This window comes from Corythoichthys intestinalis, chromosome 4 (assembly GCF_030265065.1).
Source record: "Corythoichthys intestinalis isolate RoL2023-P3 chromosome 4, ASM3026506v1, whole genome shotgun sequence".
Taxonomy (NCBI): domain Eukaryota; kingdom Metazoa; phylum Chordata; class Actinopteri; order Syngnathiformes; family Syngnathidae; genus Corythoichthys; species Corythoichthys intestinalis.
Window position 1 is genome coordinate 8610743 of NC_080398.1, and position 18600 is coordinate 8629342.

Genomic DNA, 18600 nt, shown 5'->3' on the forward strand with positions numbered 1-18600 from the left:
TAGGAAGTAAACGACATAATATGAGCAACGGAAGAAAAACATTTTCCTGTTGTCTAAACAACTAAAAAGCTTTGGGGGGGGGGGGGGGGGTCTGTACCAAATAAATATAGATGCAAAAAGGAAACTGTGTTTGGTACACCCACAATATCTTTTACCAATGTCCATTGTCACTTTTAAATGATAACCTGGGAGGGTAGAAATAATCAGTGAAATGATTAACAATTTTGTCGCTGTACAGATTAATCATGTCTTTAAGCAGTTTTCAACAGGTTAGCTGATTTAAGAGAAAGCTTGAAATCTGTAGGAATTTAAACAATAGCCAGCCAGATCTCTGCTATGGCACAGCCCTTCCAGCATTGCAAAATGATTCTCGTCGAGAAAACAAAGAAAAATAAGATAACAGATTTTCCCTCCACTCCATTAAAAATATTAAATGACAATGAATTGTTAATTTTGCCAAATCAATCAAAGAATAAAGCCATGTAAATAAAAATATCTAAGAAATAAATAAACCTCTAATACATCTACTGCCAATGATACAGATAGTCACTGGCATCCTAGCAAGTGACCGCATATCAAAAGGTTTATGGATATTATTTTGTACTTGTATTACATTTAAGAGTGTTTACACTATACATTATTTATAAAATAAATCTAAATAAATGTATAAATTAAAAACACACTCACATATTATACACTGCCGGCCAAAAGTATTGGCACCCCTGCAATTCTGTCGGATGATGCTCAATTTTTCCCAGAAAATGATTGCAATTACAAATGCTTTGGTAGTAATATCTTCATTTATTTTGCTTGCAATGAAAAAAAAAAACCCAAAAGGGAATGAAAAAAAATTAAATCATTATCATTTTACACAAAACTCCAAAAAAGGTCCGGACAAAAGTATTGGCACCCTCAGCCTAATACTTGGTAGCTTAGACAAAATAACCGCCAACAACCGCTTCCGGTATCCATCAATGAGTTTCTTACAATGCTCTGCTGGAATTTTAGACCATTCTTCTTTGGCCAACTGCTCTAGGTCTCTGAGATTTGAAGGGAGCCTTCTCCAAACTGCCATTTTCAACAGGTGTTCAATGAGATTCAGGTCTGGACTCATTGCTAGCCACTTTAGAAGTCTCCAATGCTTTCTCTCATACCATTTTCTAGTGCTTTTTGAAGCGTGTTTTGGGTCATTGTTCTGCTGGAAGACCCATGACCTCTGAGGGAGACCCAGCTTTCTCACACTGGGCCCTACATTATGCTGCAAAATTTGTTGGTAGTCTTCAGACTTCATAATGCACACGGTCAAGCAGTCCAGTGCCACAACCCAAAACATCAGGGAACCTCCGCCATGTTTGACTGCGGGGACCATGTTCTTTTCTTTGAAGGCTTCATTTTTTTCCTGTATATGTATGTATGTATATATATGTGTGTATGTATATATATATATATATATGTATGTGTGTGTCTATGTGTATGTATGTATGTATATATGTGTGTGTGTGTGTGTATGTGTATGTATGTATACACAGTGCCTTGCAAAAGTATTCGGCCCCCTTGAACCTTGCAACCTTTCGCCACATTTCAGGCTTCAAACATAAAGATATAAAATTTTAATTTTTTGTCAAAAATCTACAACAAGTGGGACACAATCGTGAAGTGGAACAAAATTTATTGGATAATTTAAACTTTTTTAACTAATAAAAAACTGAAAAGTGGGGCGTGCAATATTATTCGGCCCCCTTGCGTTAATACACCTTTTGCTCCAATTACAGCTGCAAGTCGCTTGGGGTATGTTTCTATCAGTTTTGCACATCGAGAGACTGACATTCTTGCCCATTCTTCCTTGCAAAAGAGCTCGAGCTCAGTGAGGTTGGATGGAGAGTGTTTGTGAACAGCAGTCTTCAGCTCTTTCCACAGATTCTCAATTGGATTCAGGTCTGGACTTTGACTTGGCCATTCTAACACCTGGATACGTTTATTTTTTAACCATTCCATTGTAGATTTGGCTTTATGTTTTGGATCATTGTCCTGTTGGAAGATAAATCTCTGTCCCAGTCTCAGGTCTTGTGCAGATACCAACAGGTTTTCTTCCAGAATGTTCCTGTATTTGGCTGCACCCATCTTCCCGTCAATTTTAACCATCTTCCCTGTCCCTGCTTAAGAAAAGCAGGCCCAAACCATGATGCTGCCACCAGCATGTTTGACAGTGGGGATGGTGTGTTCAGGGTGATGAGCTGTGTTGCTTTTACGCCAAACATATCGTTTGATTACACACAGGTGGATTCTATTTATCATCATCGGTCATTTAGGACAACATTGGATCATTCAGAGATCTTCACTGAACTTCTGGAGTGAGTTTGCTGCACTGAAAGTAAAGGGGCCGAATAATATTGCACGCCCCACTTTTCAGTTTTTTATTTGTTAAAAAAGTTTAAATTATCCAAAAAATGTTGTTCCACTTCACGATTGTGTCCCACTTGTTGTTGATTCTTGACAAAAAAATTTAATTTCATATCTTTATGTTTGAAGCCTGAAATGTGGCGAAAGGTTGCAAGGTTCAAGGGGGCCGAATACTATTGCAAGGCACTGTGTATACATACATACACATACACACACATATATACATACATACATACACATATACACACACACATACATAAATATATATACATATATACATACACATATATATACATATATACATATATATATACACACACATACATACATATACATACATATGTATATATACATACACACATATATATATATACATACATACATATACATACCAGAGGCTGCGCTAGACTTTTTCGTTGTCTGTCATTTTGACTGACGGTCATAAAAATCCGGTCATAATCTATTTTTACCAGTCACTTAAATTTTTAAAATGACTATATCTTGATGCATAATATAAAGTAACTAACATTAGTGCAGTCATGGATTACAGTAAGCAGGCCAGTGCTGTGTTTCCATATATATTTTCATTATATTATGTATATACAGGATATATATATATTTTTCCCCCCAAGTGGGACCTTCCATGATCCTAATACATTTAATAATAATAAAATATTATATAATTCCATTATATATATATATATATATATATATATATACACACACACACATTTTTTAAAATGTATTATGATTACTAAATAAAAATGCACGTTGATACGACGCACATAAAGGCAACTTCAATTTTTTTTTAAAAATCGTTAGAAAGTTGTATGGACTTACAATCCGCTAGCTTGTTGTTTACTGTTGTCTTCCGAAATACACCTGGGTGACGGCGCGTCAAGTGTTCGTTCATAGCCGACGTGCTACCGTGGTATGCAAGCTCAGCTTAGCAAAAAGAGTACACACAGTGGTGGCACCCTCCATATTTTCCTTGAAATAATTTCAGGCTCTGGCTAGTCTGGTCCGCTTTTTTGGCTTTATGCCGCTTTCACCGTGTTACCAATTCTGCCCTTCTTAGTAATTGGCGGTGTTTTCAACTGCTCACCGCAGTGAGGAGTGAACCGGCGATTCACTTGATTCGTTGTCATCCTTCATCCTCCACTGCACCAGTCCCTCTTTTTTCACCTCTTTTATCAACACCATCGTCGTTTTGGGGCTTTTTGAAGAAACTTTGGACACTCAGTTGCCTTGACATTTTTCCGAGTAAGGCCAACGACGTCATGCATCAGGAGAGACAATAGCTAATTAATATGCTCACTCGCCACCCTGTGGTCTGGGGTGTGAATTGCAACCTGTCAAAATGACAGATGGACTTCAGTTTTTTCCGTCACCGTTTTAAAAAACCGGTCAACGACGGAAAATATTCGGTTAACGCGACCCCTGATACATACATACATACATACAGTGCCTTGCAAAAGTATTCGGCCCCCTTGAATCTTGCAACCTTTCGCCACATTTCAGGCTTCAAACATAAACATAGGAAATTTAATTTTTTTGTCATGAATCAACAACAAGTGGGACACAATCGTGAAGTGGAACAACATTTATTGGATAATTTAAACTTTTTTAACAAATAAAAAACTGTAAAGTGGGGCGTGCAATATTATTCGGCCCCTTTACTTTCAGTGCAGCAAACTCACTCCAGAAGTTTAGTGAGGATCTCTGAATGATCCAATGTTGTCCTAAATGACCGATGATGATAAATAGAATCCAAATGTGTGTAATCAAGTCTCCGTATAAATGCACCTTGCCTGTGATAGTCTCAGGGTTCTGTTTAAAGTGCAGAGAGCATTATGAAAACCAAGGAACACACCAGGCAGGTCCGAGATACTGTTGTGGAGAAGTTTAAAGCCGGATTTGGATACAAAAAGATTTCCCAAGCTTTAAACATCTCAAGGAGCACTGTGCAAGCCATCATATTGAAATGGAAGGAGCATCAGACCACTGCAAATCTACCAAGACCCGGCTGTCCTTCCAAACTTTCTTCTCAAACAAGGAGAAAACTGATCAGAGATGCAGCCAAGAGGCCCATGATCACTCTGGATGAACTGCAGAGATCTACAGCTCAGGTGGGAGAGTCTGTCCATAGGACAACAATCAGTCGTACACTGCACAAATCTGGCCTTTATGGAAGAGTGGCAAGAAGAAAGCCATTTCTCAAAGATATCCATAAAAAGTCTCGTTTAAAGTTTGCCACAAGCCATCTGGGAGACACACCAAACATGTGGAAGAAGGTGCTCTGGTCAGATGAAACCAAAATTGAACTTTTTGGCCACAATGCAAAACGATATGTTTGGCGTAAAAGCAACACAGCTCATCACCCTGAACACACCATCCCCACTGTCAAACATGGTGGTGGCAGCATCATGGTTTGGGCCTGCTTTTCTTCAGCAGGGACAGGGAAGATGGTTAAAATTGACGGGAAGATGGATGCAGCCAAATACAGGAACATTCTGGAAGAAAACCTGTTGGTATCTGCACAAGACCTGAGACTGGGATGGAGATTTATCTTCCAACAGGACAATGATCCAAAACATAAAGCCAAATCTACAATGGAATGGTTAAAAAATAAACGTATCCAGGTGTTAGAATGGCCAAGTCAAAGTCCAGACCTGAATCCAATCAAGAACCTGTGGAAAGAGCTGAAGACTGCTGTTCACAAACACTCTCCATCCAACCTCACTGAGCTCGAGCTCTTTTGCAAGGAAGAATGGGCAAGAATGTCAGTCTCTCGATGTGCAAAACTGATAGAAACATACCCCAAGCGACTTGCAGCTGTAATTGGAGCAAAAGGTGGCGCTACAAAGTATTAATGCAAGGGGGCCGAATAATATTGCACGCCCCACTTTTCAGTTTTTGATTTGTTAAAAAAGTTTAAATTATCCAATAAATTTTGTTCCACTTCACGATTGTGTCCCACTTGTTGTTGATTCTTGACAAAAAATTAAAATTTTATATCTTTATGTTTGAAGCCTGAAATGTGGCGAAAGGTTGCAAGGTTCAAGGGGGCCGAATACTTTTGCAAGGCACTGTATATATATATATTTATATATATGCACATATATACACATATATATGTATGTATGTATGTATACACACACACACACACACACACACACACACACATGCACTTAAGTCATTATCAAATATTGTTCCAGGCAGAATATTCCATCTCAGGCAGATTATCTTAATTTTATTGATCCGAAAATTGGTATTCACTAGAAATGTAATCATCTATCTATACCAGTGACATACAGAGACTGGAAGGACAATTAAATACTCTTTCACTAGATGGATAAGGATGACTAAACTGTATTGCAGGTGAACCTTATAGGTATATGGTAAATATGTACTGTACATATAAGGGCAGTTATAATTTCGGAAATACTTGCTCATGCCTTCAATAACCAATCTTTTGACTGCTACTGTACACACATAAAAAACTTAAAAAAGGTAGTAACTGTCAACAGGTGACAATTTGATTTACATACCCGCACAGAGTAGGATACACCAGTGGTGCTGACCACGTTGTCGGAGTGCAGCCACCCACGGGTGGGCTTGTTGACGAAGGAGCCATGCCGCGTCCACTCATCTCCACCGAGTTGAGCACCTTCTACACGTGCCCTCCTGGACGCCCCACCCAGCCGGTTCATGTCCTGTAGGGGTGGTCGAGGAGGGGGAGAAGGAGCGGTTAAAGGGGGGAGCGGATGATGCAGCGGAGGGGAGGAACTTGAGCTGCTCCCGTCATCGATGGGGGACTCGACAGGAGCGCGGGTCTGTGGTGGCCTACTGGAGGCCTTGAGTCCTGGAAGCAGAGTGGCAGAGACGCCAAGGCGCAAGGAGCCCATCCTTGGGAAGAAGGAGCATAGGGTGGTGGGGCTGTTCTCGGGTGGTCGGGGAGAAGATGGGGGCAAGATGGGGGTGAGAGAAGAGGAGGAGAGGGAGGAAGGTAAGCAAGGAGAGGGAGTGAGAGGAGTGGCAGGAGTGGAAGGAGGGAAGGAAGATGGATTGGAATTTGTTTCATCAGTCGAGCTGAGCGATTCACTTCGAAAGTGTGTGTACTTTGTTTTAGGGACAAGCTCCATAGTAGTTCTGCTGTCTCAGTTTTTATGTCCGCACAACTCCACACAGGCTGTAGTGATTTGTATCAAGGTCTCTTTGGTCCTGCATTCAGAGTTTCTCTTTTGAGGACACGCAGCCAGTTTCTCTCAGAGTAAGAGTGACATCCACCTGTCTGGTTGTCAGTCCTCCACTCTATAGCAGGCAGCCCAAAGTGAATTGTTTTAAAAATGGCTTTATCCACAATGAGATTAAAGTTAAAAATGTCTTTTAAGCAAAAAGCGGCATTCCAGATAATGGCGGTGTACAGATGTAGGCAGTTTCTTTGGAGCATCTCTGCTTGCGTCATGTTGAAATCAGTTCACCTCTCAAATCAGAGTTCATTGTGTAATCAGTTCATGAGTAAAAAAAAAAAAACAGACTTAATACAATACACGTGAAGATTTTGGCCAACTAAAAGGCCTCCAAGTGCAGCTGTCAGCAGCACCAAAGAAAATCAACACGAGTGATTGTCTCTCACCACCCCTTGCATATGTGTGTACCGTCTGTATGTGTGATAGTGTCTGCTCTGAGGAAGGAGTGTAAGTCTGTGTGAGAGCGAGTGAGGGAGAGAGAAAGAGAGACTGCTCCCTCGGCAGCTGTGTCCAGCTTGACACAGGCCCATAAAAACCCTATTAGCAACCAGATATGAAATCGCAAGGGGGCTGTGCGCCCTAACAAGGCGACGACACATACACAACTTCACTTGGTCAATACAACACACACCGGCAACCTCAATCAGCTAAAGGAGAGAAAGCAAGCTTACAAATATATGGCTAGTGTCCAGCTCCGTGTAAAGCACCCTTGTTATTAAAGCCGGCTAAAATCTCCTAGTCCCTCTCCCTCTTCCTCCAAACGATTTGGTGTCCACCCTCAATGGCCCTAGCTGGCTCCCTCCCTGTGTTGTCTTCCCCCCTCTTCTTCCAGATCACTTCTGGCACTGGCTCTTTCCCTTTCTCGGCACTCCTATCTCTCTTTTCCCTCTCTCCTCGCCTCTCCTGGAAGTCCTCTCTCTTCCTCCACACAATGTACTCGGCCAGCCTCTGCCTCTCCAGCGCCTCCGCCCTCTCCCGCGCCACCACTTCCTCTCGCCTCTTCCAGATGATCTCCCCCTCACCCCCTCCCGCGGCTGCTTGCCCGTTCTCCAGTCTGTCCCGTTTAACAGTGCCTCTTGTTTAGAAAGTGTTAACCCCGAGCTCACTTGCCTCCTTCGCCTCGAGAGAAGGGATGGCTAGTGTCTAGACATGTTCACCTACTTAGACACCAGAGGAAGAAATCAGAAAATGTAAAGTGTTAAGACAAGGCTAGCGTCGGCCCGTTCCTGACTGAAGTTCCTGATATAGCTAAAACAAGTGAGGCCGTCGTGGTTTGAAATTGGTCACCTCCAGAGCACCACTGGTAATGTGGAAAGTTACTACTGACACACTCACTCCAGTAGCACCGTACGGTGGTAATGAAACACTAGAGGATGCAGGTCATTGCCCAATGAAGGCAAGTGGGTTTGTTGTTATAGTCTTGAGACCTGATTTGTAATACACAAATAAACTCTCACTCTGCTGACCCATTCTATGTATAACAGCCCTCACTATTTTACATCAAGCATAACGGCCAGATAGTAGTCAGTTACCTGAGACAAGACCAGTGATGTAGGCCTTATTTATTTCAATATAAAGCTTTTCAAGCTGTAGACTACTGTACATGTATTGTATCACCTCGTATTCTGCATAGTCCTACCTTAAAGGCAAACAACAGTCTGTTAACGTTAACAGTTACCAACAAGCCAAAGTTCTACAAAGAAAACAGTCAACATTTCCACCTAAGCGTGGCTCAGGCATTAGTCATAGTCACCAGTTATTGACCTTTACCCCTCACAGAGAGATCAGCACACACCTTATTTTGATGACACCTACACCTGCACCTGCACCTTTGAGGTTTGGCACTGAAATTTTTGTGAAGCGGAAAAAAATAATAAAATAAAATAGAAGACACTTCAAACTATTGCAGACATTCCATGCGACAGCTTGCAGTGGGCGTGAAACCATCCACAACCAGTCTAGCACCACAGAGGGGTTGTCTAGCAAAGATAACTAGACATCTATACGGTCGTGGATTAGAAGCACCAAGGAGGATCTGCTCACAGTTGAGCAGTGTGAGACAGAAAATCTTAAAGAAGTATGGCTGGAAAGATTAACCTGCATGAGGACCATCAAGGGGAAAGAAGTCTGATGAGCCACAAATACAAATGCCTTTAAAAAACATACAAAAAGATTTGATTTCTTTTTGGTTCTTCAAACTAATTAAACAGTTAATCCTTGTGTTGCAAAAAAAGAGGGTTGAGCGCGAACACGGAGAACAGGGTAGGTCAGGTCAATATTTCAGTGGCGATGACTAGGTATACATGATCAGAAATCCCGAGTCATCTACGTTTGGGCAGTTGAAGAATGCCACAAACAATAAAAATCTATTCTTTCAATTAGTAAAATGTTGTTTGGAAGTATAATGCTAAACTGCTGAAACAGTTGATCCTTACACTGCTGAAAAGATACTGAAAAGACATGAGAGGCAGGTGAGATGAGGTGACTTCAAAGCGGATGACCCGCTCTCCACAAAGGGAAATCCTGAGTCATCGGCACATGGACAGTAGGAGAAACTGATGCAAACATTACAATCATCATTAATTAGCCGTGTCAAGGCCAGGCAGTTATGGCCAGCCAAATGTTTGAAGGGGACAATTTTGCCAATTAATTCATCCCACTGATCTCCCAAATAGTGAATCAGTTTGACTGATGGCAATTCAGGTTTGCTGCAGTTGATTAAGGTGAGATCAGGACAAAGAAAGCGACGGAGCCTCGCCATAGGGTGAATACACAGAATGGGGAGGGTGAGACAGGTGACCTGAAACAACCCTGATTCTCTCAGACTGGTGTGCGCCGTACAGACAAGGACCGTCTGGAGCATGAAAACAAAAGGCAGTCACTGTTTGGACAGAATTTTTAAAAAAACTGTACATGACCAAAAATTCAAATGTACTGCATTTTCTTAACTGATAGAATACAATTACAGAATAAAGAAGCACCAGTTTAAAACAAGTAATACAAACCAAAACTTTACATTTTGTTCCGTCGGCAACTGCAGCCCATTGCCTTGGCAACAGACGATTAAGAGAGATGCCTGTTGAGGTTTGCCGAGTAAGTCCTGACAACGGTAGAAAAAGTGTTGGCAGACAAAGAGCTTAACTGAATCACATGACAGTAGCTAATCGTAAAGTTGAAGACTCCACATTATTATTTCTTTGTCCCACAGACAGGACGACTAAACTCCCCTGAAAGATCAATAGCTTTCAGGAAATGATCAAAGTTGGAGCGTTGTCGCGCCAGACATAACAGCCAATCAATGTTGACATGCCATGATGTCGGCATGCAACTGGCTCCAACTAGGGCAAGTCTGGCATGTAAGAGTAAAACAACCCAAGAGCAAGTATGGAGAATAAGACTGATATTTAGAAAACTTTCATAAAAACAACCTGAATATTCGAAGTGAAAAATTGCAAGCTACAAGACACTCAGACTACAACAATAAAAAGTCAATACGAAAAAGTAGTACTTGTGAATGGAATTACTTCTTTTCTGTACAGTTATTTGATTTAGAAAGCAAAATGACTATATTCACATGAAAGAAATGTTAGCCATCCTTTCCTTCTGCTCCTCCAGTCCACTCCCTCAAAAAAGGTCTTCGGTGAACCACTCTTTTTGCCGGATTATTTCACCAAGTCACTGTTGGCTGCGCATCTCCATCTTTCCTCCTGTCCTTCTCTGTGTAAGACTATCCTCTCCTCTCTTATTCTCCTCTCTTTTCTCCCCTCCTCTCCCTCACTCACTCACTCACTTTGGGCAGATGGCAGAATGGCAGCGCTGCCAGGGCGGACAATGGCACTACTTCATTGTGCTCCTTTTCTCCCCCTCCAATTCCACTCTGTCTGTGGTCCCCCTCCCTCCTGTCTGTGCGGGTGACGTTGCTTCCTATTCTTGCGCTTACAGTCTCTTAGCATCACTCTCTCTCTTTTTTCCTCTCTATAACACACATACAGAACCCCTCCTTTCCTCTCATCCTGTTTCCTCCCGCCCCCTCTTCTGCGACCTCAGTTTGCCTGTGTACATGTATATGCACAGCAGGATGCTCCCGCTGCACATTAGCTCTCCATGGGGAGATGGAGAAGTGGAATAAGTGAGGAAAAAAGGGCTAGGGGGGTGACTGCCAAAGCTCCTCCTTCACTCATGTTTAGTAATGTGAGAAGCTAAGAGTGAAAGAAAAGACAGACAGGACGTCAACTGTTCACCCTCCTCAATGTAAGGTAGCTACACAGTGGGTTAGCACTATTCCTTCAGGAACAAAGCAGCCAATATTGCCATTCAAGCGTGAGAAGGCAGTGTTGCGGAAAGCAGAGGAAGTCACCCAAAGTGATTCGGAGGAGTCCTCAAATGACACTACAGGCACTGCAGTACCGATACTCAACCGATGTGGTGTCTAGCTACTAGATATATATGAGCTGTGTTAGAAAAGTTCCAGGATTGCTGTCAAAAAGATACATTTAAACTCCAAAGTATCACCTTTGAGTGGTACTTCACCTTTAATGTGAGCCAGATGATCACATTGCAAGTCTACAAAGAAATCCTCATGCATTTGCATTAATTGCTGGGGTTTGAGCTGGTTCAGTGTACAGTAAACACTAAGGCTGCCACAAATTATTATTCTGTAGTCGACAAATCACCTATTATTTTGTTTGCAGTCAGTCGGCCAATCAGATTTAATATACAGTATATCATGTTATTGCGATAGCAAGCCAGTTAGTTACCTTATACAGTATAACCACTATTAGCTTCCAGCTTGAAGTGCTTCAGCCATGTGCACACTATAAATAAAAGATAACTTAGATAATAGTACATTAAATTTGTCAATTATACTTTTCAACCTTTACCAATATTTCGGAAATGTCTACAAAGGATCCATTCTGAAAAGTTTGACTATAAATTCGGCGACGTAAAATAAAACATTTTGTTATACAGTGGTACTTCTAAATATTGTTATAAAGTGGTACCTCTACATATAATTCGCTCCAGGACCTTGTTTGTAAGTCGAAATGGTCATATGGCGTGCAGGATTTTCCTATAAGAATACATTATAATTCCATTAATTTGTTCCACAGCCCAAAAACCTACACTAAGTGCTTAATAAATGCTGCTGGTACGATAGCAAATAGCAATTACACAAAGCAAAACAAATAAATAATGAATAAAAATCGGACTAATAATAATAGTAACAATAATACCTGTAATAATGTAACGGGTCCTAATCTGGCGGATGTGTTTTGCGTGGTGTACCTGAAAGCAGCGTGTGCCTGACTTGACAGAGTGAGAGAGGACTTTTTACATTCACTCTTAAAGAGCATACGACAGGAGAAAAAAAAAATATTATATAAGTATTATGAAATAAACTTGCTTTTTCGTGTCACATGTTCAACTGCGGCGGACAGTAGGCATGTTGTGTTGCACAAGTTCTGAAATAAATGATTAAAACTCTGACGAAGCTGGCGATTTTTTGGCAATGTGACCACAATAATAATTGCCACCTTAACTTATAAAGACTGGTGGACGAAGGTTGGAGAAGGACCGTCGAGATCGTAGATATTCTACGGCCGTATTGTCGAGCCAGTTCATGGACGCGCACACCACGCTCATATTTTTCCTATCATTACCATCTTCATTTCAATCGTAAGCCTCACCTTTTTCCTTTTTTTACCACCTGCACTAGCATTCTTGGAACCCATGTTGATTTCTCTCACAAGAAAATCCGGCATGCATCAGTCTTGCGGGAAAACAAAGAAACTGTGGCACTGTCATAAATCATTGTATTTCGAGCTTGTCGTCGGATGTAGAAACAAATGGAGTCAAATTTTACGTTGGGTGTTGAAAAGATCGTGTGTTGAAGCAATCATATGTCGAGGTACCACTGTACTTCTAACATAGTGATAAGATATCACCAAATTTCATATCAATGCCAGTCGAGTTGATTTGAACAAATTCCGTACAGTTCGTTAAGTAGTTAGTTAGTTATTAATTTCAGGGCTCCAGAGTGGCTAAGCTAGCGCCAGTCAGGTCTCTTCCTAGCATACCAAATAAAAAAATGATATTAAGAGATCTAACATAGTCAAATAAATTCAAAATGCAGATCGTTGTTCAAAATACACATGCGGCCAAAACAATGTCACACCAAACTGCCGTAATTCATATTCATATTTTTTTAAAGATGCGTAATGCGACCACAATAGAGAGGAGTGCTTTAGCCACTCGTGCTCATGCTGCATTCGAGGAAGATGGGAAGTCGTACTTATCACACTCGGATGGTGCCAGTTGCGACTTCAAAGCGTTCCAAGCATTTTTTATTTTGGCCATCAAAAGACATGTTGACCTGCAGCAAACATGGCTTCCCATAAGCAATCAAATAGTAGAGGAAAAACGACGGCTAAGGTAAATAAACCACACTGTAAACTACTTTCTTTAGTTTTACTATTGACGGTCTGCTTTTCGACAGGCAGCACATTTTGTTGAGTGACTTCTGATTGAAGCAACTCCTGAAGTCGGGGTACTTCTTTCCCTATTTCGCGACTAGGGCCCCACAGTTCGAGTGGCATTCCAATTATTTATCCTGGTCGGGGGTTGGAAAATTCTAATTTCCCACCTTCCTCAAATACAACATCACTCTACGAAGTCTTGAATGAAGAATGGCAACATAGTGAAACGTGCATTTAGACGCTGTGGAAACAAACAGAAGAAATGGGCGAATGAAAGTTTCCACAAATTCCCCATGAAGAACAAGGAAAAATACAAACTGTAGATTCTTGCTGCTGGCTATGACAAACACACCGGTGGAAAAAATATCACTCCGCTCTGCAGCCTGTTACCTATAGAGCTACTGGATTACTAATGTTGCTGTTCATAATGCAGTTATTGACATGCAATGGTTTTAAAGTTTTAGTAACTTCATCCTGAAAACATTGCCAACACTATTGATTGCATGGGTCATGTGTGCATATGTTGCTTTTTATTGGCACACTAGGACGGTCTCATTGACTCGCGCTAGCTTAGCCACTCTTGAGCCCTGAAACTAATCAATAACTAACTGCACGGAATTCGTAGAAATCAACTCCACCTACTAATTAAACCCCCGCTAACTCAAAGATTAAGTCTAATGTCAACAATTCTGAACTTCCCCTTTCAGGTTTTGTACTTCTTCAATTAATAAGTAAATTTGCTACCAGATAACTTGTTAACAAGCAAGGCAAACATTAGTTTGCATTTCCCCTCTGGTGTGAAATCGGAATATTTTTGTCAAACTTTTATCATATTATCAGAATCTGACACCGCCCTATTCCTGTTTTAAGCGTGAGAAGAGGTGAGAGTTGCGGCAAGTCGTAGTTATTTCACTATACAACTCACTTGCTCACAAAAGCCTGAGCATCCGCAAGATCCTGGCCAAGAGCACCATTGCAATGCTGACGACAGAGAAGTGATTGATTATGGAAGAATTCTTTTACGTATGCATAAAGGTGTTGCAAATCAAGCTGGCAATGGTATGGTACAGCATGTTGGACTACTAGGATTCATTTTCAAATAGAAAAAGGAGAAAGATTTTTTTTTTCTTAAATATCTTAATTTACAATAGTCCTGGAACTTTCAGAACACACCTCATTGTATATAAAAGCTCCAAATTATCTTAAAGGCACACGGTTGTATGATTGGTGGTCTGTTCAGTGATTGAGAAAAGTAAACTCAGTTCCAAGTGCAACCACCTCCACCCCACCATATATGTTAGCTATTAAACACATGACACACTGTGGTGAGGGTTGACAAAAGCCAACACTGTGACATACTATATCATACATCCATGCTGAGTGGTAGGACAGTGTTCTATGAATGTACCGTAAATAAGTGCTATTCATCTGCCAGGAAAGTCATTTAATTTACCTTAAAATTTTCAGTAATAACATAAAACGTTAGGTAAGGACATATTTTTGATTTCAGTCTATCATAAATCAGATTTCATCATAATGAGCTATTAAAATGAATACCGGTAATAACCGCTTTTAAATGATCATATTCTAATTAAAATTGTGGTTGCACAGGCAAGATCTACAAGGCTAATCAGATTATTTTGCTTTCATCAAGCAGCTCATTTATTAGATTCATTTCTCATTGGAAGTGATCAATTACAAGAGGAATGACTTAAAACTGGAAAAAATGTTCACTCCTCTAACAGATATACAAAGCTGTGTGAATTAGTATTGGTTCCTGACTCCTGCGGTTGGAATACTACAAGAAAAATGACAAGAACATAATTAAAAAGATTCGGGTCTGATTAATTCAAAAAAATTCCCCACCCAAACCTAAATACCACAGCCTGATTCCAGTAACTACGCGTTCTTTTGTGAGCTAACGTTTTTGCTAAAACTATTTTTCTTGTCTTGTGTAAAAAAAAAAAAAAAAAAAAAGCAACCACAACTATATTCATTATTTCAAGCTTTATATTTATATAATAATAATATATTTCCTCATATCAAAACATAATAATTTTTCAAATTTTAAATAAAAATACCGAAAAATACTTTATTCTTTCCGTATATACATACAGTAGCATGAAGGATGTTCACATAACACGTATCGGGCTGCAGCTATCGATTATTTTAGTAGTCGATTAATCAATGAACTAGTTAGTTCGAATAATCGAGCAATCGGATAAGAAACAACAAATTAAAATACCTGAGGCGAGCCTAAAACGGCGTTAAAAAAAAAAAAAGAGGATCTAAGTACAACGAAAGAATAGTTGGCTAACGTACATAGCAAAAGTCCACTAGCTTAAATGCTATAAAAATGCTACCGTTTTTTTTTTTTTTTTTTTAAACAATGCACTTAACAAACGGTTTAAACACACATTCCCACCCAAAACGGCTAAATATACCTAAAAACCTAAATTACGAACGCATTAAAAAAAAATTAGCGCTAACAAAAACTTATTATGTTGGTCTTAACAGGGAGCAGCTGGATTCAGCCATGTGAAATGAGTTATGTCATATTCACTGTTGCTACTAGAGGGCAGTGTATCCACCCAAAGCAATATAACTAAATGGAAACACTTTTAAAACAAACCATTACAGCGCCACTTTAATTACACAAACACTCGAAGCAGCAAAATTTAATTCGAATATTATTTCTAATCGGATTACTCAAGTTAATCAATTAATTGTTGCAGAACATATATTTATTGTAATCTAGGGTTCATGTTTTATGTTATAATATTCTGATTTGTTAAGTTTACCCTTTATTTCTCAGAATATTCACACTTTATTGACTTATTACAATTTACGTCTCAGTATTTTTTTTAGTGTGGCCCCTAATCGTACATATAAAGTTGATGTTTCTGTTAAATTTTTGAATGGCTACTTAAGCCAACCCTTTTGCCACAGTCTGTCTTTGTGCTTTTGATTGAGTGTGTCTTACCACATATTCCATTGGCTGCCTGTGAGTCTGTCACCTTAAAAACACCATAAGTGCAGATGAGCAGAAGTTGGAAACAGACAACTTGCCGAACCATTCAAAGCGAGTGCGCCACTGCTGCCGTTGCTGACCCACGTGCTTCTCCACTCCCAGCATGCATTGCTCCCCAGCGGAGCAGCTGAGAGGGCTGCGATGGGAAGCAGATCGTGCAAAGAGACGCTATGTTGAGTACCAAAGTGCAACACTGAGTGGGAGAGAGTAACAGAGTGAGAGGAAGTCGAAGAGAGAGGCAGAGGCAATAATCCAGTGAGCATGTCAGGACACGGGCTTTGGAATGACGGGAATTAACTGAAATGAGCGCATGTGTAGGATGCTTGTGTTTCAGCATGCCCAAAGACACTTTGTCACTGAGCGTGCAGGAGGTGGCCAGCTGCAGAAAGTCAGCATGAGCTCAAACAGCTGGACAGAGCATCGGCTATCATGTGTATACAGCTGTACAGTAGTATGTGCATATACTGTGCGAAATGAAAACTTAATAATCAGAAACACTGATATTCGTTAGCATGTTCTGTTTTGACTGTATAAAGGGGCTATATAGTATAACAGGGTCCGACACTAAGCATTTTTGAGTATGCCAAGTTGGGGTCAAGACCTAATACGATATGTTTAAATGATTACCTAGTATGTCATCTTCAGAACCTTTGTACTGTATAAAGTAAGCCTTTAAGAAAATAATACTCCTGTCTTGAAAGTTGTTTTTCATGCACTGTTTTGTGAGGTTGTAAAAAAAATCCCAAATTTCTCATTAATAATTGAAAACTTGCAGAATGGAGATTGAAACCCAGTGATTTGATTATTACTATATTTTGCAGCCTAAATTAACAGATGGACGCGTGATCAGGGTTCTCAACTCTCACCCATTAAGTGTGTTTCTCACGCATATCAGGCCATCTTCACGCCCTACACCACACCTTACATTTCTCACATCTAAAAAAATATAATTTGACCAGTCATATTGTAAAAATAAAATTAAATTGCCAGATCTTAGCAGCGTTTAATTTACATTGCGCAACTGTCATCCCTGTGCGGTTTTAGTACAATGTGGTCCATCTCGTATAGATCACATATATAAGGAGAGATGTCAAAAGGCAGCGTAAGTAATGGGCGGTAAATTCACGTGTAGGGTTGGGCATCGATGGGATCCAGTTCTAACGTTACGATGCTCTCGGAAACATTCTAATTATTAAATTTTTATTCCAATTTTCGATGTCTTGACCTCAAAGCGGGAAAAAATTGCTGCCGAAAACCACGAAGAAGCCGCCTTAAGAAGCGTGTTTCTGCATTGCAACTTGATTATAACCATGGAGATGGTGCGTCGTCGCTGAAAAGTTTGGCTTAACTTTACAAAAAAAAAAATAATAATAAAAAGACCAGTCGGCTCAGTGCAACATTTGCAACACAACTATATCATGAAAAGGTGGCTGCACGATATGATTATATGATTAATCATTAATAATCATATGATTAAACAACTCTGGCTTTAATCGTGACAAGTAGCGCATAGCTGAGTGCTGCGTATTTGACACACTGCGAAGGTACACAAGAAAGCCCGCAAACAGTTTGCTGATGACATGTCAACAAAGCACATGGATTACTGGAACCATGTCCTATGGTCTGATGAGACGGGCGGGCTTGCTTGTGTAAATATCTGCAGAAATGCGAGGGGTGTACTCACTTTTGTGATACACTGTATATAAGCAGCTAAGTACTTTACATAGCCTGTTGCCACCTCCGTTCAAATCAACAGTATTAAAAGATCATCAAATTATAATCAATAGAAGAATTTATATGAATGCTTCGTCGTAGCTCCCAGCTAAGGTACATGTATGGCAAAAGAATACGTGTAAATGTTTTCTCTGTGAGCTTTTGAAAAATAAACATCTTTATGAAAGTGCACTCCTGTGGAAAGAAACTTAATCATATTAAAGTTCAGACTGATATTTATAATCAAATTAAAAACAGCCCTCTTAAAAGAATCTAAATCGAGAATCGTTCGGAACCGGAATCAAAATATGGAATCGGAACCGGAAAAGTTCAATTTTAAACGATGCCCGACCCTATTCATGTTACCATCCGCTACTGAAAAACAATCCTAGACTTTACACAGGCAGACAGTCGTGCACACACACACACACACATACCTGCAGAATCAAAGAAGACCAGCTCCGCTTATTCATTTGATATGTAGATTACATTTTTCATAGATTAATGAGAAATATTGAGTAACGGTAACAAACGTCACACAAATGTATGTAGTAATTACAAGCATCCACCCATTTCATTGAGCAAATGATCTAGAAACATAAATAGCAACTAGAGTAAAGAGCTGGTACCTCAGAAAAATATCGGAATACTGCATCTAAAATATTGATACTTCTAAGTCTTCTTTGCCTCATACTAAACTTGAGAGCTTTTGGCTAGTCCTTTTCTTACT

At 40.1% G+C, this 18600-nt stretch overlaps 1 protein-coding gene across 5 annotated transcripts in view; it reads right to left on the reverse strand.

The window, feature by feature from the left end:
• Positions 1-18600, reverse strand: part of shc1 (SHC (Src homology 2 domain containing) transforming protein 1) — a 61677-nt gene that overhangs the window by 26572 nt on the left and 16505 nt on the right. Inside the window, exons 2-3 of one of the 5 annotated variants that reach the window (XM_057833381.1) lie at positions 16110-16143; positions 5952-6116 (exon numbers count right to left, since the gene is read on the reverse strand). In XM_057833381.1, coding sequence (XP_057689364.1) covers positions 5952-6116; positions 16110-16121 — 177 coding nt within the window. In that variant the 5' untranslated portion in view covers positions 16122-16143. The other 4 variants (XM_057833380.1, XM_057833382.1, XM_057833379.1 and 1 more) reach the window with 4 other exon arrangements.